Genomic DNA, 20,288 nt, shown 5'->3' with positions numbered 1-20,288 from the left:
ACTAATAAATGTACCGGACAAACTAGTAAATGTACATAACAAACAGTTTTGTCTACAAGACAAATTATAATTTCTACCGAATATATTGGAAAATGCACATGACGAACTATTAATTGTACAGCACAAACTAGTGAATGCACAACATAAAACTAAGAAATGTACCGGACAAACTAGTAAATGTACATAACAAACTGCTTTATCTACAAGAAAGATTATGATTTGTACCGAATATATTGGAAAAAGCACATGGCAAACTGATAATCAGTATGTCAAGACAGTCTAGGCGTTCCATAACCCGCACTGAATAAATTAATTAGGGGTTATCCCTAATTGCACGTCTATTTTTTAAAAGGCGAGAATTTTTGATATCAAGAAATTCTGGCCATTTTTTATATATCAAGAAATCGAATTTTTGATATCAAGAAATCGAATTCTTGATATCCAGAAATCGAATTCTTGATATCAAAAAATAGTCCGTATTTCTAGATATCAAGAAATGATTTCTTGATATCAAGAATTCGATTTCCTGATCTCAAAAAATATAACTAATTTTTTATATCAAGAAATGTTTTTCTGACATCAAGAAATCGAATTCCTGATATCAAGAAATCGATTTTTTAATATAAAAAAAATCATTTCCTGATATAAAAAAAAATCGATTTTTTTATATAAAAAAAATCGAATTCCTGATATCAAGAAATCGATTTTTTTATATAAAAAATCATTACCTGATATAAAAAAAGATCGATTTTTTTATATCAAAAATAGACAGCATTTCTTGATATCAAAAGAGTGAATTCCTGATATCAAAAAATGGGTTTTTTTCATATCAAGAAATTCATTTTTTGATATCAAGAAAGTATTTCTTGATATCAGAAATTCGATTTCTTGATATCAAAAAATAATTATTGATATCAAGAAATCGAATTTTTGATATCAAAAATGCCTAGAAAATAGTATAACGACGCCCCATATTTTCCCCCGTTTATTGGAGGTATGCTGTAGATTGGGTGACTGCCATGCTAAATTGGTCAATCTCACTTTGTTTCAAAATATAGATCATTATGGCTTAATCAAGTTATTTTTGGATCATTTTGTCATCACTTTCTCTTCTTGTAGAAAATGTACCCCACCTCCTAATGGACACTAGATCCATTCCCTAAAAGCCAAGTGTGGGCTTTGTAGTCATAGCGCAGGCATACAAGTCTAGACAGCACAACCTTGAACAGAAAATGTCTTCTAATATTAATACTTCTTTTTTTCGGCGTTAGCTGAATAACATGGGTTTTGACCTAGATTCTGTTGTAATCGGGACATGGAACAGGTGCGCGCTGAGAAGATAAACCATTTATTAAGTCTTAAATGACTTTGATTATCAGAAGGCACATATTAAATGGAACATATTTAGTAGTTTTGTTACCCTTAACTGAAATGATATATTCTAAAGTTTTTAGTAATTTATCACCGCTAGAGAAATCGAAAGTAAACTTCTTCCCCCGTTGCGTACAAAGGGGTCCGGCACATGAGTGAATTAAGTGTAATGACTTATTTTTGAATCCTAGAGTCATAATTATGGAAAAAATCATACTAATATAACTACTCCATAGACAAGGGTTTTTACCCCGCAGAAGCTATGTTGAGGTGATTTTAAAAGTTGATTCATTTGAATAACTGAATGCAATGTTTGAATGGGAAAATAGCTGATAATATTTTTTTCCTGGCCATGTAAAGAAAGTAGTTGAAAACATAGCTTCTGCGGGGTAAAAACCCTTGTCTAGGGAGTAGTTATATTAGTATGAGTTTTACATAATTATGGCCCTAGGACTCAAATATAAGCCATTAAACTTAATCCACTCATGTGCCGGACCCCTTTGGATGAATGAGTGGTGGCTGGTTGTACCTGTATAGTCATTGTACCCGGTGTAGGACTGTACGCGGTTTCGCACATACGGCAAATTCATGCTCTTCGTGAAAATAAAGCAGAAAATTTAACAATTCTTGGTTATTATTTCACGAAACTGAGTTATTCCCTACATAATTTGACACCAGGGTTCTTGAGCCTCGCTCTGGCAAGTGCAGACAAAAACAATAACAACACCAATGGAGGCCAGTAGGTCAGCTGAATTTCTTTTAATTTCATGAAAATAATGACTATGCAAACAACAACAATGTGCAAATTAAATCACTATTCCATCATATATTATGTAAGTATTTACCTATTACTTTACCAAAATAAAAACGATTTCAACATTTATTGAAGGTATTCCAATCTGCAAATGTTTGATTTTTTGCTTTAAGTTCTTTTTAAACCGAGAACTTAATCAAGTAATTAAAGTTATGGGGGTCAGTAGTGATTTAAAAGCTAGGGGTTTATTTTCATGTCAGCTGCTTTAGCCTGGAAGTTTTCAGTCCAACTAATTGTACGCTGGTCGACATATTGTGCTAGTGGGTTACTTATGGGGGATTCTGACCCAACGCGAAATTATTTCAGAATCAGCCCAGGACGCCAAATCATTTTGACCTTCTATCTCTGAAAGGATACCTCTTGATCATTTAAATTTGCTGATTAGTTGGAATATTTGCAAATGAATAATGTGTTCGTATATGCATATCCAAATATTTTCTGTCTGTACATTCTGTTTAATTCTGAATTTTTCATGCGCCAAACATTATTACCTCTACGCCGTTTGTCTTTTTAAAGACATTTCTTGTTTATCATTTACATTGTATCATTTCACAGACTTCCTATAGATAAAAATAAGAACATAATTTAAAGCCACTATTAAGGTCCGGAATAAGAAATACATAATAATATTATGTCGATAGTTTTAATAATCATTGCGCAAATTGTAATGAATTAAATTGTGAATACACTTAAATTATGTCAAATTATTCAGTCTGGTGTTTACTTCAAAACTGATCTTCCCAAAAAGGTCATTTACCTGAGAGTTGTTAGTAAGGATTTTCTATTAAAAAACTTAGGGGTGCATTATGTTTTTATGTCTATCAATAAAACGGTCAGATCTGAAATAACATGCGGTCTAACTATAGTCAGATATTTACCAATCTCCAATAAATATGTGAAGAACTTTTGTCACAGGTCATTAAAATATGAAAATTTTGTTGCTTCATTATAAATACTCTGATAATACTTTGAAAGTAAATAACTGGGGATCAACCATGTTTTTCGGTCTATATTGACATCGGTATAATGATTTCTAAAAATTACCTTTACACAGTTGCGGCATTAAGACTGGACCAGGAATGAACATTTATACATATGGGTGCAGTCACCATATGAATGGGTGCAGTCACCATATGATAATTGGGAACCCTGTAGTGATACATCAAACGTGTCTATATAAACTCAGCAGATAAACATATTGAGCCAGTGTCACCGCAAGTGTTGGTCGTATAAACCTGGAAACAAAATGATTTCTTCAATTCATTCAACAATTTCACCAAGAGATCTGACTCTCCTCATACCGTTGAGTTTGTTTTACTTCGAGACTGGTCAGTCAGCTTCACTCAAGCCATTTCAGTTTCAGTGTTACGACAATGACATATGTACTTGGCCGCAACAGTACTGCTCATCTAAAGCACACGAACACAGATGTATCCCTTGCTTACGCAGTGTTTGCAGTCTTCAGTCTCCGCCTCTTCAATGTCTCTATAATTGTTCCTTAATTGGTGAGTACCAATTGTTTTCTTAATGGAAGTTTAAACGTTTCAGTTGCAAAAATACTACTTTGGAATAATCGTGGATTTATAAATACATTGGATTAAATGGTTAAGCTTAGCTTTTTTTTTTCTTTCAGGACAGAAAGAAAACACCACATGTGCAGAGATTGCCTACGAGAAATCGGGTATTTATTTTCATATTCTGATAATGAGAGTAACTCATTAAATTCAGAAATCGCATGATCAATAACATGTAGTATAATCTCGGGACATCTTTTGATTTTAAGGGACCTTGGTATAATGAAAGTTGTTCTATTTTAACATATCTGTATGTAAATCATATATCATCCTAACGATAAAGAGACAGTAAATATATCTTATATCATGGTTATTTATTTTAGTTAATATGTCACTTGTATAATATAACAAACCTATGTTTACGAATTGACATAATTTAGGTTCGTTAATTTTTCAGGTAAATATATATTTGTGCTTGTCGTCGTTGGACTATGCGTGGCTTTCTCCATATTAGTGGCATGTCTTATTGCGAAAATCTTCAAACTAAAGAAAGCGTGAGTTGTTTTTAATATAATCACATTAGCTTTTTCTGCTGTAACGTTGAAATTTGTAATTTCTTTCGACCAATGTCAAAATGTTACCTCGAAAAAGTTTATGACATGGTTTTATTTCACGTTAAACATGTGATAAATATGTATTATATAATATTTACCAGCGTTGATATATCATAAAATGCGCCAAAGTGTTAATTAATTTCATTTAGGATGACGAAAAAAGAAAAGAAAGGTGAAGAGATGCAAAATCTCATCACTTCGCTCAAGCAGGAGAAGAAAGTATCAGTCAAACAGAAAAATGACGAGAATAAAGTCCCATCGCAAGAAAATGGTAATTATAAATACACTGCATTGTTGGAATCCCAAAAATATTTACTAAAACGCACCATAATAAAATCGTGTAAGTACTTCGGTCGAAATGAAAGTGTTATGCTAGTAATTGCATCATTTTCCTGTTGTTGTTTTTTTTCAGATTCGTGTGCCAAAAGTAGGTTGACAGACGTACCACCGACTAGAGATTCCTCTTCACCAGGCTCATATAAACCGACTACTCATTTAGATAAACCACCTAAACCCGAACACACACATACTTCTTCTCACCTCTAAAAGTACATAGTTTTGTGTCTAGAGACGTTTTCACGAGTACTCTTGCTAGAGAATCCTTCGTGAGAGACCGGCTGGGGAGGTACAAATCAAGGGACACATGTGTATAAACGATACTGTAATACGGATAATGTATTTCATCAGTAATCGTACGACCAACGAAATATAGTATTATATGGCACGTTGACAATATATAATGTTGTAATTGCAATAAATAAGAGTATATTTATAGACTATTTTCGAAAATGGAATCCCATTTTTACCCGATATAAAAACCCATATTTACCTGATATAAAAACCTATCGCGGGTACGTTACATTTACTACCTTTACATTAAATTAAGCATGACAATGGTTAATATTGATATGCTACCTTTGATTCAATTCAAAGTAAAACGTTATGCCGTTCAGTGTGTTGCCTTGCTTATTTATTTTGTTGATCTGTGTCTTTCGGATTGCTATGTAGATAAGTTTCAGTTTCCTTGCTTTGATTCAGTTTGTACATTTCCGTTAGAGTATTGCTCATCGCGGAAATATGAACGGAGATGTATCCCTTGTCATAAAAGTCTTTGCAAAGAGGATACGGTCCCACAAAGTTGTATCTACAACTGTTCTTCGACAGGTAAGGTTTATAATTTTAAAAGTAAAAAAAAAAAGAATGATAGATACTATTTGTGCCACATTAGTCGAAAATATCTTCATATTCATGATTGTTTTTGTTGCTCATTCTATTTTGAGTATAATAATATTACTGCAACTCCGTATGTTATAAAGACCAATTTCAACCATTTAGATATTCTATATTCAAATATATAATTATGCAGATATCTTCTCAAGTCTATGACAGAACTGTATTTAAAACAAAAAGGATAAGCCTATGACAACTATATTTGTGTTATTCGTCTCTTTTTCAGATAGGAAGTCATTTCTCAGTCAAGGTATGATTGCTTTTTATTGTACAAACACTATAGTAGAGCAACAAAATGCGGGGAAATACCTAAAATTGTTTTAATATTGCACTGAGATTATGTTTATTGCACTGAGGTTATGTTTATTGCACTGGCACTAAGGTTATGTTTAGTGCACTGAGGTTATATTTAGTGCACTGAGGTTATGCTCTAGAAATATTTAGCAATGAAAATAATTCATTTTATTTCTGATACACAATTTGCGTCTGTCTTAAAAACGTTTGTTTTTTCCTTTTCTCTTCGTTTTAGTTTCCAATCCAGCATGGTTCTTTGTGTCTATTGGATTAACGGTACTGTGTGTCTCTTTGATTCTTGTACTTGTTGTTGTTTTCTGGAAATATAGAGATTTAAAAAAGAAAAAGTGAGTATTTTCTGAACGAAATGTGTTTATCAATTTATTATTTATTGATTTAATGGAATGTTATAAATAGAAGCAATATGTGAAAACCACGTGTGCTATATCTAGAATAGATTGCTGTAAATAGAATTACCTTTAACGGGGGAATTCCTGCTTAACTTTATGATAAATACATGTATATATAAGCTGTTATGAAACGTTAAATCAATGAAGACATTAAACATTGGAACAGTTCCCAATTGCATTCAAAGGGACATTTATGATCACCATTAGTCATTTTTAATCAAGGAGATATTTATGAATACATTATTCACATATTTACAATAAAACTTTTACAAAATAATTCCGTGGCTTTGTTTGTTTTTATTTAAGAATTCCGGATGAAACATCTACTCCACTGATAGACAATACAAGTCTGAACAACGGTAACAACACAACCAGAGGTAAGTACTGTTTTCATTAGTCCAAAATCTTCCTTATGCGCATTCTACGGAGACAATGTCTCACGACTGGGTTTTCCTAATAGATGTACCAGATATCACGATATGCCGAAAGAACTATACGAAATTAACCATCAGCGCTTACATACAAACAATAGTATGTATGTTTAGCTAAAATAGCATTTCGAAATAAAATGAGACGATCTACATGAATATAAATTGGCTTAAATTAGTACCATGCTGTATGGGCGGGTGCGTACTTTACTATATGTCCTTATTTCTTAAACGTTAATGAATTTGAATTTGATTTTCCTCCACAGATATGCAGAGTAGTTACTGCGAAGAAAAACTTAAAAATATAACGCCAGTATCAGATGTTCGGGAGAATGAGACAGACCCGTATATACCAACAACATATATGGAAAAGACACCACAGACTGAGGACACTTCAAAGCGTTAAAGAAACGACATATGCCTAATTACACATACGGTCAATGTATAGGTAGTGGAGAATACAATCAAAGCCTGTACTATAACGTGCGTGCAAGATAATTTCTACCAGCTTTAAAGGCGTACACACAGACGAACAAGATATACGAGCTGTAGTTTAAATATTTTTGGAAATTCCAATCGTGGAAATACAATTTTGAAAGAAAAATATATGTTATTTATTACAATTTGATGATAGGTATTTTGTTTATCGTTGCATGTATTTGTTATTCAATAAATCTTCAATAAATAATCATAATTCTATATGTTAAGTTTTTTTGTTGGGTTTAACGTCACACCGACACAATTATAGGTCATATAGCGACTTTCCAGCTTTGATGGTGGTGGAAGACCCCGGTTGCCCCTCCGTGCATTATTTTAGCACGAGCGGGTACCTGGGTAGAACCCACCGACTTTCCATAAGCCAGCTGGATGGCTTCCTCACATGTAGAATTCAACGCCCCGAGTGTGGCTCGCACCCACATCTGTGAGGGGCAAGTGATTTGAAGTCAGCGACCTTAACCACTTGGCCACGGAGGCTCCTCTATATGTTAAATACTATTGTAGTTCATAGTAATATGTTCTGTGACAAGGTATATCACAACCTGACATCTATGACGATGCTATTTACAAACTTCCTAAGATTCTAGGTCATTGCAATTTTACTATTGTATTTTTTTATAAAAGAATCTGTCAAAAGAGCATATGACAGACACGAGACACGTCGCATATTCGGTGTTAGGCTACTACCCTTTTCTGTTTTGATTGTGTCTGACAGTACATGTGGTGGATAAGCAGCTCAAAAAGCCCACTTCGTCTGAATGCTTTCATCTGACATTGTGTCTTCTGCCCTGTAACGATGTTTCTCTTATATTTCCTTTTTTTGTGCTTTCTACAAGGTCATCTAGTACATGCGGAATGTAACAACATGGTGAGTCATTGAATTCCACAATGATGTTTTTGAAACAGACCGTTCCATATATGTTTCACTTTGTATATTTATTTGTGTATATTAAAATGCATACATCCATACGGTTTCGATTTGAGGAATGCGCGTTCCTAGAATTGGATCTTTGTCTTGCTTTTTCTTTGGAAGGGAATATATAGGAACAAAAGCAAAACTGTGTATAATACGGAAAAAGAAAAGTCATACACCTTTTTTCAGCTCTTTTATCCTGTAATATTGATGTCCTTGTCAGCTTTTAGCTCACTTTAGCTTAAGTGCACCGTCCTGCGTCCGTCCGTCCACACTTTTCTTCAAACGACATCTCCTCAAAAAGTATGTAGTGGAAGTTGATGAAACGTTGTCTGTATGTTCCTTGGATGGTCTTCTTCCAAAATTATTCAAACTGCACATAGTGGCTGTCGAAGCTAAAGATAAAAAAAAATCTTCAAACGCTGTTCCGATTTTGAAATAATTTCATTCAAATGATCGTAATGTAACCCTCTACCAAATTGTTCAAATTATGCCGATTCATCAAAAAACACTGCCGCCAGGGGTGCGTGGTCACTTTTCCCTATATGTATACAATGGAAACTTTAAAATCTTCTTGTATGGAACTCTGCTTACCCTACTGTAAAATAATTTCATACAAATGGTTCTTGTGTGACCATCTACCAAGATTGTTGAAAATATTTTGATTCCTGAAAAAAACATAGCCGCCAGATAGTCACTTATATCTATATAGGGAAAACTTTAAAATGTGTCAGAAACTGCTGGCCCGAATTTAAATAAGTTTAACTTGAAAATGATTTTTATGTGACCCTTTACAAAGATTATACAAATTATTCTGTTTCGTTAAAAAAAACATGGCCACCAGGGAGTTCGACCACTTTCCTGTGTATGTATGTAGTGGAAACTTTAAAGATCATCTTGTTTGATATTATCTCTTAGTATCCTATGAATCATTGTTCGAGCAAAGCGGTATAACCAAAGCGAGCGATCTAGGTCCTTGATGGCCCTCTTGTTTTGGTTCACTTATTAAACGATACACTGTTACAAGTGTTAGAATAAAACGCATAGTTTTCACTTATACAAACTTTATATTGATATGCAGTAATCTAAATTATATAGCAATATGGATATCGCATTTACTCTTCTGACTCTTTTCAGCTAAAGAGCATAACGATATGCAGCATTGTATGGAACGCCGCAACTGTCTTATGTCGGGACATTTCATGTTATCATGTAAGAGGATGATGTTAACATGTCAAAGCAGTGTCTTATTATGTTGAAAAGTTCTGTTATTATGTAAAATTGTGCTGTTAACTTGTCGAAACAGTGTTTTATTATATTAACTAGCCATGCTATCTTGTCAATGCGTGGTGGTAACTTGTATTATGTTGAAAAGCCATGTTATCATGTCAAGTTGTGATGTGAACTTGTCCAAATAGTGTCTTGTTATGTTAACTAGCAAGTATGATCTTGTTTGCAGAGTGTGTTATTGTGTTAAAAAGCGATGCTATCTTGTTGAAGTATCGTGTGATCTTGTCTACAGGGCGTGTTAATATGTTAAAAATCTATGTTATCTTGTTAAATTACCATGCGATTTTGCCCACGGAGCATGCTATCATGTTAGAAAGCTATGTTATCTTGTCAAACTGTTGTGTTAACTTGTCAAAACAATGCCTTATTATGTTAAATGCTATGGTATTATGTCAAAATACCATGTGATCTTGTCTTCCGATCGTGCAATTATGTTAAAATGCTATGTTATCTTGTCAAAGTGTTGTGTTAATTGTAAAATCTGTGTCTTGTTATGTTAACATGCTATGTCATCATGTCAAAGAGTGATGTTAACTTGTCCAAATAGTATCTTATTATGATAACTGTAATGTTATCATGTCAAAGTGTGATGTTACCTTGTCGAAACAGTGTCTTAATATGTCACAAAGCTATGTTATCTTGTTAAAAGTATCATTTGTCTAGCTTTTTATACGCCCGTTTGAAAAACGGGACGTATTATGGGAACGCCCCTGGCGGGCGGGCGGCATCCACAGACTTTGTCCGGAGCATATCTTCTACATGCATGAAGGGATTTTGATGAAACTTGGCACAGTTGTTCACCATCATGAGACGGAGTGTCATGCGCAAAAACCAGGTCCCTAGGTCTAAGGTCAAGGTCACACTTAGAGGTCAAAGGTCAAATTCAAGAATGACTGTCCGGAGCATATCTTCTTCATGCATGGAGGGATTTTGATGAAAGTTGGCACAATTGTTCATCATCATGAGACAGAGTGTCATGCGCAAAAACCAGGTCCCTAGGTCTAAGGTCAAGGTCACACTTAGAGGTCAAAGGATACAAGAAAGAAAACTTTGTCCGGAGCATATCTTCTTCATGCATGGAGGGATTTTGATATAACTTGGCACAAATGTTCACCACCACGAGGCGGAGTGTCATACGCAAGAACCAGGTCCCTAGGTCTAAGGTCTAAGGTCAAGGTCACACTTAGAGGTCAAAGGATACAAAAATGAAAACCTTGTCCGGAGCATTTCTTCTTCATGCATAGAGGGATTTTGATATAACTTTGCACAAATGTTCACCACCACGAGGCGGAGTGTCATGCGCAAGAACCAGGTCCCTAGGTCAAAGGTCAAGGTCACATTTAGAGGCCAAAGGTCAGATACAAGAATGACTTTGTCCGAAGCATTTCTTCTTCATGCATGGAGGGATTTTGATGTAACTTTGCACAATTATACACCATCATGAGACGAAGTGTCATGCGCAGTTCCCTTCTTTAGAATTACTTCCCTTTGTTGTTACTATAAATAGCTTATATTGTAACCTTTCCATTACTAGTCGTAGGGAAAAATCGAGACCACTTTTCTGTAGTACAACATGCATGCTACATCCAATTATGAGGTGTATTTTGACCAATCTCTACCTGGTAAAGATTTTTGTGTGGACTTACAATTTTTTTGGGGATTTTTTTTTTTAAGATTATCTTCTCTTAGTTGTTACTATAAATAACTTATATTGTAACTTTTTTGTAATTGACCGTAGGGAAAAAACAAGACCACTTTTCTGTGGTACAACATAGATGTTACTTTCAAATTTTAGGTGTATTTTAAGGTATCTCTACCTGGTAAGGAGTTTTTTTTGGACTTAGAAAAACAAATGACTTACAATGATTACTAAACAACCACAAAATTAAAATTCCATTTGCAAATACAGGTGCTAGAGTAAAGAAATTTGCTGTGACGGGCGTATATTGTGACATTCTGGCACTCTTGTTTGAAATAATAACACGCTCTATAGACATGCTTATAATATTTTGACAAATTAACATACTTGTAGCTTTTTGACATAATAAGACACTATTTAGACAAGTTAACATCTCACTTTGACATAATCTCATAGCTTTTAAACATAATAAGACACTGTTTAGACAGGTTAACACCACAGCTTGAGAAGATAACATGACTAGTTAACATAATAAGACCATAATAAGACACTTTTTGACAAGTTAAGACCAAAATATAACCTTATAACATGAAATGTCCCGACATATGTCAGCTGCGGCGTTCCATATTGCCACATTCATTTTGAACTATTTTCAAGTTGCGGTCTCTATGAGTTAATTCTGAGAAAATATATAAAATGACTTTACATTGTTTTTTTTAATTGCCATGATAACAAAATTTATGCATTAAACTGACAATATGCTAGCTATTACAAATATGTTTTGATGGTAAGGGATTTTTAAAGAGCACTAAAAAATACAGTTCAGTGAAAATCAGTGGTTGGGGTGAGATCCTGGTGAATACTTTAAATTTGAGAGTTCAGTCTGCCGATTATGGAAATCAGCATGATTTACCTTACCTTATCTAGGCAAGAACCGCTTATCATACTGAATAACACTACCTAAAACCACAGGTGCCCGTCCAGTCTTGGTGCCCATATGGGTGCCGCCTCCTCAAAAAAAAAAGAGAAAAAAGTTAAAAAACTCTGTTTTAATCCTAAAACAATAAAACAAAAACAAAATGAAAAAAATTCCCTATATATACTCTTCCATGTAAGAGTATATATAGAAAAAAAACTTTTTTCAATTTTTTTTTTTCGTTTTAGGATTAAAACTGGTTTTTATCTTTTTTTTTCTTTTTTTTTTTTTTTTTTTTTGAGGGTGCGGCACCCATATAGACACCAAGACTGGACGGGCTCCTGTGCCTAAAACGGACCATTCCATTATCAAAAGTACCCTCGAAATCGAAATACAGTTTTAGTCATCCCTTGGTTTCAAATTTACTGTACCCTGCGATGAGAGGTAACTATTAGCCGAGCTTGTCAGAAACTCTGATACTAATAGTATTCTCTGTATAGGAATGTGAGCTTGTGACTATTAGGTCTGGGAAGCCATCAACTTAGAATGGCAATCGTGTTTTACCTAAAATACCTGTGTAATGGAAATATAAAAACTATAAATAGCTAAGTTACTCATCGTAATGCTTAAAAATAGATTATGGTTTTCCAGTGTATTTTCATGAACACGTGCAATATGGTTTCCCCACGTGAAATAATAAATTAAAACCACGAATACAGTAGAGAATATGGTTGGACAAATTGTAATTTTAACATTGTTACTAAGCCGGACATTAAGTGAAGAAGTACCGGAGTTTCAATATCCCTGTTATGTGGATGTATGTACATTTCCTACTCAGTTTTGTAATTCGGATAAATATGAAAGGCGCTGTAGCCCGTGTTCTAGGGCCATTTGTCGACAAACAAACGTTCCTTTGGCATGCCGATATATTTGTATGAAACACAATGAATGTAAGTACATACTTAATCGTTCTTATTTTTATTGTATTTTATCTAATTTCTGTTAAATCTATTGAATCTTTATATACGTCCTTATTAACTTACTTAGTTACTTCTTTATTTCATTCACTTAATGAATGATTCATCTTATTAATTTAATTCATTTGTTTGTATAAATTATTTACTATATGGTAAACGTTTTTTCTTTTAATCATGTGTTAATAGGTTCATTTTATTTTGTATATTCATTAATATGCCAGTCAAACCTTTAAATAAGATATCTTTTGTTACTGTGGCATGTACCGACCGATCCCTGAATGCCTAACCTGTGAATATCAATTAAAAAGAAGACTATGTTGAAACATGCATGTTAAGAGAGAGGTAAAGTAATCAACTACAGAAAACAAGGTTAAAAGGGGACCTAATATGTTGACAGATAATATGGCAATAGGTACGTAGGCTAACTGTATATTGTGACTGGATACATGTTTATACTATGTCTTTGTTGAATAAAAGATATCAAAATTTATCATCATAAATTAGTAAATTTTATCTTGTAATCTTGTATATTTCAGTGTCTACGACTACGAAACCAACATCTACAACACTGGCGCAATCTCACCAGCCGTCCGCCTCACAAGGTAAACACCAAGAACAAAAATAGTTCGGTAACACATTTTATTTTTGACATTTGTTTTTGAAAAATTGTAAGTACGAATATTTTCCAGATAAAACAAAGCATTTTATGTTTGGAGGAATAAAAAATGAAAATGAAAGTAATACATTTTGATCTTTTTCAGGAAACGATAATTTAGCGTCACTACACTTGATAATGTCTTACAGCGCTGTCTCCACCACATTATTGGTTGTTGTGCTCCTAGCATTTGTTGCATATTATATTCATCGTAAAAAACTTGCGAAGGAAAAAAGTAGAAGATATGATTATCCAGTTGGTTACAGAACAGGTTTAAATAAGGGCCGAAATTATGACCCCGATGAAGGACAACTTTTACAAGAAATTACATTAGATAATAGAGAAATATGTTCTCAATGTGGACAGAGACCTAGACCAGAGTTAAGAGAAACAGAGAATGCACCACCCTCATATGCAACTTGTGGTAAGTAACCAATTCATAGATGATCCCGTTATGATATTGAAAACAAACAAACTTCAACTTCAAAGTTTTGTTCGAAATAAATTCATTCAGGCATATTTATTGAATGGTATGCAGAATTCTATTGTTTTTAAATATGGAAGTCCAGTTTAATATGAGTATGCACTAAGAATAACTAGGAAGGTAAATTTTATTGGAAAATCCCTTTGCGATGGTTTGTACAGATATATATTTAACAATTACAATATTGTTTTATGGTTTTGTACTCTTGCTATCTGTTCTTAATTCATGATAATTTCATTTTTTATCCATACATGCAATTAATAAGAATATATATATCTTTCTAAAGGACATTGTCCTTCATAGGTTTGCTAGATTAAATATCACTTATCACCCGCTTTAACCTAACCCTAACCTTCAGTCAGTATATAGTACACTCAATACGTGCGTACATTCAATAGGGGATATTTAATGCGTGTCTGTTTACCTGTAATCAACAACATCTTGTCGTCCTGTGTCTTTATTAGGGATTCTTAACTACTTTTTTCATACTGTTTGAAGTTCAGCGCATGGGCTGATCAATCATAGAAAGGTTCAGTATACTTCTCAGTTTAAATGAACGTTGCAGACGCGGAAAAAAATGTGTTTCTACAGTAAGGCAGTTAATATTTGTGCTATATATTCAGATCAAGGAAGACTTCTGTTCTCAAGGTCAGATACTCCGAGCACACCCAGCAGTACAGAATCAGTACAGAATACTGCTAAAACAGGGTTAGTAAAACCTATGCCAGCTAAAGCGCAAGTCAAAGTGAACAATAATTCAACTACTGGAAGTACGAGACATAAAGTACTAAATGACGCAGGAATGCAGACACCATTATGTGAAAGTTTAATTAATAGTCATGAAACACAGGACAACGATGAAACAAGCCTGAAAATGTCAAACATTTGAAACGAAAAGGGAACTGGTCCGCTCGCTTAGCTCAGTAGGTAAAGCACAGCTCTACGGATCGCGAGTTCGATCCCCGGACGAGGCGTAGATCTATGTTCTCCATGACAATTTGATATAAAAGATATTGTGCCTGAAATCATTCGTTCTTCACCTCTGATTTATGTGGTGAAGTTGGTAGTTACTTGCGGAGAAGAGGTTTGTACTGGTACAGAATCCAGGAAAACTGGTTGATAACTGCATGCCGTTACATAACTGAAATACTGTTGCTATGCTAAACCTGCTCTAAACCCAAAACAAACAAAAGACTATTTTCATTCACAAGAATAGACATACATATTTGTTATATGTTTCTGTCATTGAAGGGGAATTTCATGTTTGACGGCTGACACAGTACGAGTCGGTTGTACTTTGGTACCATATCATCGTCGCTGTAAATTGGCGAATATGTTTTAGATCGTTTTAAAGATAGTTTGCAGCTTGTTTGAATCAGTGCCTGTATCTGTGTCGAATGAGGCGGGTTTGTCGTTCTTACGCCGGTAGGTCGTTCAGTGACACGCTGCTTTCTCTTGTTATATTTATATGTTTTAGTAGCAATTTTGTACATGTGCGTCATTCGTTTGGTTTTCTAGTCCTGAACCTATCTCGATCTTCAAGAATGTGATATTTACGGGAAGGAGGGACGAGTTTAGAGCCTAAAATTATTACCGTGTTAGTTTTTTTTTCTGAGACTGTGATTTGTTTACCTTGTTTTATTCTTTTATTTCAAAATATTGTATGTAAAAACATATTGATTTTTGAAGAAAGACATATTGTCAGTCTACTGTTTTCTGCTACATGATATCTCAAAGTTAAAAACAGATCAGAAGATTTCCGAAATAATTACTATTATGAACAATCTAGGACACTCTCGACTACGTAGGTCAGTATCACAACTAGGGCATACATTTCATTGGTATATTGTAAGACGAACACGGGATTTGTATAGTAATGTATTTTGTGAAAAACTTCAGACATTAATTTTGTTTCCTTTTGTAATAAAGAAATAAAGTATGCGAGATTTGTTGCTAGGTGACATGTAGGTTTCCTGCAATATCATTTGTTAATTTTATTGTTGTCATGAATTTCATAAAAGTCAATGATAACAGCAGAAGAGAAGAATTTTACCTATGCAATAAGGACATAATACTTATGTGTTTCTTGTCGAGATATCCGACTAGAAAATTACAAAGTTTTAATTAATGTAGTTGTGTTTTTTTTAGAAATTGTTGTTGTTATGTGGACATCCATATTATATTGTGGTTGAAAACTGAATAAAAGAAGAAACAGAATCTGGATTTTGCTATTTCCCTCAAATAAGTGGACTTGAACCAAATAGATAAATAGCCGAAAACCTGGATTTGAGCAAATATTCCCCGAAGAAACTTCACGTCACACAAACGGCGTTACACCTGGAACAACTGATACGTATTAGACCTTCCTGGTTACACAGAGAAGAGATTAAGTAGATCTATGCTGACTATAATAAGTGCTTGAAGGAGCCTAAAGAAGACTAAGTTTCTTTCAAAACTTTAATACTTCATTTTTCATTCATTTGTTTTGGGTACTATATTAATCATTGCGATTTTCTTGTAAAATCTGGATATCTAAAACCTGCTTCCTTTATACCTTTGGCATTATTATAATATTATTATAATAATACTCGTTTTTTACGAAACGGGATACATCGATCATAAAATTTGCAACTTAAACAGTTAAGATACTTGTTTGTATGTTAATGTTTGTTACAAATGACCTTTAAATCCAGTAAAATTTTGTATGAAATACAATTAAAAATCAAAGGCCTGAAGGGCCTGAGTCGGCTAATGATTGATGTACTGACAGTATAGTCTACCAGTTTCAGTTTGTTTTTAGTTTTTTTTCTTAAAATTTCATAACACATCTCGATATTTACCCAAAATATTATATCAGGATACGATTACACTTTTCTCCAGTTTCAACAATATATTTTACAAATTGTGATGATACGAAGACATTTAGCAGCAATTGGTAGTATCTGACATTGAAGTTTACGGTTAAATTACCTCTTATTTAAATCTTTTCATAAAAAAGTTGTTTCGTTTCGTGAAAGCAGCCAAACATAGACGATCTACTTTCGATTTCAAAAACTACAAGAAAATACAATTTAATGTTTCGCCGATTTGTTTATTTCTCGAAAAATAAGAATTAAAATCATTTTTAATATCTGTAGTAACTAAACAAACCAGTAAGAGCTTCTTCTTCCGATAATTTATCCGTTTACCAACTGCAAAATTCAACCCACGCAAAGTTTATAGAAATCATACGATGCGTGTATACGTTCAATGTGGGAGAATTTAGGCTGATCGGCTAGTTTACCTAACGCATCCAGACGATTCAGATTTTGTTTTTAAAAAAGCATTGTGTGCATTTCTGTAATTTTATATACGTTTTTATACGCTTAGAAAATATTAGACATGCGTATTTGCATTATTTCTATACGTAATTTACGCTAATACGCATCTTATCTGGAGCCCTGTGGAACTATTTTTTGTCTTTCGCTGGATGTTACGCAAGCTTTGTAAGCCTGCGCAATTCATAAAATGCACATTTATGCTTAATGAGTTACATTCGAGTATTGCACAATTACAAGTCATAAATATGACAGATTACATCGTATATTGGTCATAGCAAAGGGAATTGACACAACTTATGCAGTGAGCTGTTTGAAGTTTGAGAAATCTAATGGAACTACATCCCTTCACTGTGTTATTTGGTCCATTTAGAGAATCGCTGAACAGCAAGGACTCGTCAAAACGCTTTCAGCGTTTAGCCGACTCAAAAACGACACTTAATGTTGGAGTTAAATGTCTTAACGAGCAATACAAATAAGGTTCTTATTCTTCGTCGTCATAAAAGTTGCCATGATTTACTCAAAAAATGATATAATACGTATGTTTACCTTACGGATTAAAAACTACGGAAATCTGCCATGATAAAAATGAACGTCTGGTGAAACTATGGTATATTATTTATCTCCTACTTAATTTTATTCATTAACAAGTAACTTTATTCAAATTGATTGTTAGACAGTCAGCCACACATTGCAGTCAAGCGAAACCGTATGGTGCAAGGGTTGACGATGGACGAGTGATACCGGAAGAAGGTCTCAGAGCATTGTATGACATCTGTGTATTAAAGCGCATTGAACTCACTTGAACACATAGTTCACACAATGATACCTTTGCTAAAATATATGAACGTCCGTCAAACCGGTCGTTTCCAGTACAGCAACTAGTGTTCATTACAAAAGCTTTGTACAAACTTTTGGAAGGTTCATAAAAGGTATAGCGTTAGATGTCATAAGAAGTTTGTTTTTATTTTAGCAGCACTTAGATGCAGCACAGATCCAGCAGAACTTTGAAACAAATTTAAGAAAGCTTCATGAAACAAACAAATTTGATAAACAACGCCATAGGTTTACGATTGTTGGTGGACAATGGAACATCTTTTGCCAGGTTCCGATGAACAAGAAATTTAATGCGGATATCTCCTTCACTAAGTATGTACTGGATTTTGCTTTGAGGGAAAGTAAAAACCACTATACTAAAGTAAAGTATATGAAAGTACGATATTTATGTGCCCATCCTAGCTTCCGATGACAAATTGTGGGCTAACTATAGTGTCATACGAATCTTAGTTGTTTCTAAACTTAATATATTGGGTGAATATGTTCTAACAATATGAACCAGGAAGAAAATTAGAAATATTATGTAATACATACCATTCGGAAATACCAATAAAACAGGTAATTTCGACCTAGGATAGATATCACTGAATAAATAAGGATTTGCCAGGCGATAGCATGTACTGCAAACATGTCAGCAGAAGCATTGTGTTGACATGCAAGCTAGAGTTGGGGATGGGTGGGGGTGGGGATAGGGGTGTAAACTGTGTCCAACTTACTTTTTATGTCTATGTGCGAGGGGTGAGGGACAGGACTGCTTGAAATTATGTTGTTTTCAGGAAACGTCAAAATATTAAATGTAAAATCAAACGCATAAACTGGTTTGAAATTAAACACACGAAAGTCTTTTACGGAAAAGTCTTTTGAGAAACTACTAATAATTGTATTGTAACTATTGCAGAAGCACTACATTTCCTTTAAAAAATGTTAGAGTTGCAAAAATGCAGACGCAACTATTTTGATAGTATACTTTCTGACGGCAGTGGTAATCAAGAAGGCTGGTATGTGGAGTGGCCACATAAATTAGGGCTGGATGTGTAATATTACAACGGTATTTTTATTTTTCGTAAAATGTTGATCCATTCGTTTTTCAAAAATGATATAAGCGTAAGTTCCATTCAGGGTGTTTGTGGCAATCAGCTCTTAGCATAGCGATACTTATAGTCTACAGTCGAATCGGGGATAACAATTGAAGAAATTTGGAAAAGAACTTGTGTAATAACTATACAGGATCGGCTGAAGGTAAGTTCTTCAAAGGGCAGGTATCATTGTCTTTACTGTTGTTTTTGTTTACTGTATATTAAAATGAGTTCATTATTGTTGATTTTATTTAAAAATACAAACGATGCAGGCGAATAAGGAAGACATCCAGAATAACACTTTACTAAAATCTTAAAAGGTTTGTGTTTTTGTTATCATACTTTGAACGGATGTAAGTATTATTCAATGTGTAATAGTCAACATTCATTGAACGGAACACTAGAAACCATGTTTAGGCTTCATACTTAGCTAGGTGAGACAAAGTGTATTATATAATACCTACTCATGCATTTTGACATGTGAGACCTTAATCAGAATAGTTTCACCCAGAACTTGTGGAAAGGTGGCGTTCAGGGTGGTCAACATAACTAATCCCAACATAAATTTTCTTGTATGGAATAAGTAGTATGTAAAGAAACGAAACAGAAAAAAGCCTGGCACATTTTTGAGATTCTAAAGTAACGTGACTGTAACTGTGGACCATATGCTGTATTATTCCAATCCTGGTATACTATGCAGCGTAATGGTAAGCTACGGCCGCGGTGTGGTAGGTGTAAAACAGAACCAAATTTATACATACATACATACATACATACATACATACATGTATATATCTAAAACAAATTTGTCGGCATTGGAGTTAAAGGGGCTGAACGCCAAACAGAAACAGGAAATTCATAACATAAAAAATATATATTCATAATGTGTTAAACTGCAAATTGGTGGGGTATTTGATAACATCAATATTTGCTTGAAATTCATAAACAGTTACGGAAATTATTTATATAGTGCTTCTTGAACTGCTTTATATGTAATACATGCCTGTGAAT

The 20,288-nt window shown here is 33.9% G+C and overlaps 2 protein-coding genes and 1 long non-coding RNA gene across 7 annotated transcripts; 2 read left to right on the top strand and 1 right to left on the bottom strand.

Moving 5' to 3' along the window:
• Nucleotides 1-1,147: 1,147 nt before the first annotated feature.
• Nucleotides 1,148-4,504, bottom strand: LOC128555282 (uncharacterized). Its single transcript, XR_008369942.1, has 3 exons — nt 4,412-4,504; nt 3,230-3,420; nt 1,148-1,220 (listed from the first exon to the last, which is right to left on the bottom strand). It is a non-coding gene; the product is annotated as an uncharacterized LOC128555282 (long non-coding RNA).
• On the top strand, nt 3,383-7,374 carry LOC123564583 (uncharacterized). Of its 4 annotated transcripts, XM_053537226.1 has the most exons (9): nt 3,408-3,690; nt 3,819-3,866; nt 4,157-4,253; nt 4,463-4,584; nt 4,726-5,477; nt 5,770-5,793; nt 6,073-6,184; nt 6,554-6,624; nt 6,942-7,374. In XM_053537226.1, exons 5-9 carry the CDS (start codon nt 5,201-5,203, stop codon nt 7,079-7,081), a joined length of 624 nt encoding a protein of 207 aa, XP_053393201.1. In that variant the 5' UTR covers nt 3,408-3,690; nt 3,819-3,866; nt 4,157-4,253; nt 4,463-4,584; nt 4,726-5,200; the 3' UTR covers nt 7,082-7,374. The 4 variants fall into 4 exon arrangements, with proteins under 4 accessions (XP_053393200.1, XP_053393201.1, XP_053393202.1 ...); XM_053537227.1 differs by lacking the exon at nt 4,463-4,584; XM_053537228.1 differs by lacking the exons at nt 4,157-4,253; nt 4,463-4,584.
• Nucleotides 7,375-12,621: 5,247 nt separating this feature from the next.
• LOC123564582 (uncharacterized) lies at nt 12,622-16,264 on the top strand. 2 transcript variants are annotated; one of them, XM_045358262.2, is made up of 4 exons: nt 12,622-12,881; nt 13,445-13,510; nt 13,670-13,987; nt 14,671-16,264. In XM_045358262.2, the coding sequence occupies exons 1-4, from the start codon at nt 12,659-12,661 to the stop codon at nt 14,934-14,936; spliced, it is 873 nt and encodes a 290-aa protein (XP_045214197.2). In that variant the 5' UTR covers nt 12,622-12,658; the 3' UTR covers nt 14,937-16,264. The 2 variants fall into 2 exon arrangements, with proteins under 2 accessions (XP_045214197.2, XP_053393196.1); XM_053537221.1 differs by lacking the exon at nt 12,622-12,881 and adding an exon at nt 13,252-13,320.
• Nucleotides 16,265-20,288: the final 4,024 nt, after the last annotated feature.

Source organism: Mercenaria mercenaria, chromosome 2 (genome assembly GCF_021730395.1).
Source record: "Mercenaria mercenaria strain notata chromosome 2, MADL_Memer_1, whole genome shotgun sequence".
NCBI lineage: Eukaryota > Metazoa > Mollusca > Bivalvia > Venerida > Veneridae > Mercenaria > Mercenaria mercenaria.
Note: the sequence above shows the minus strand (reverse complement) of the source record. Positions and strands in the feature narration are given on the sequence as shown.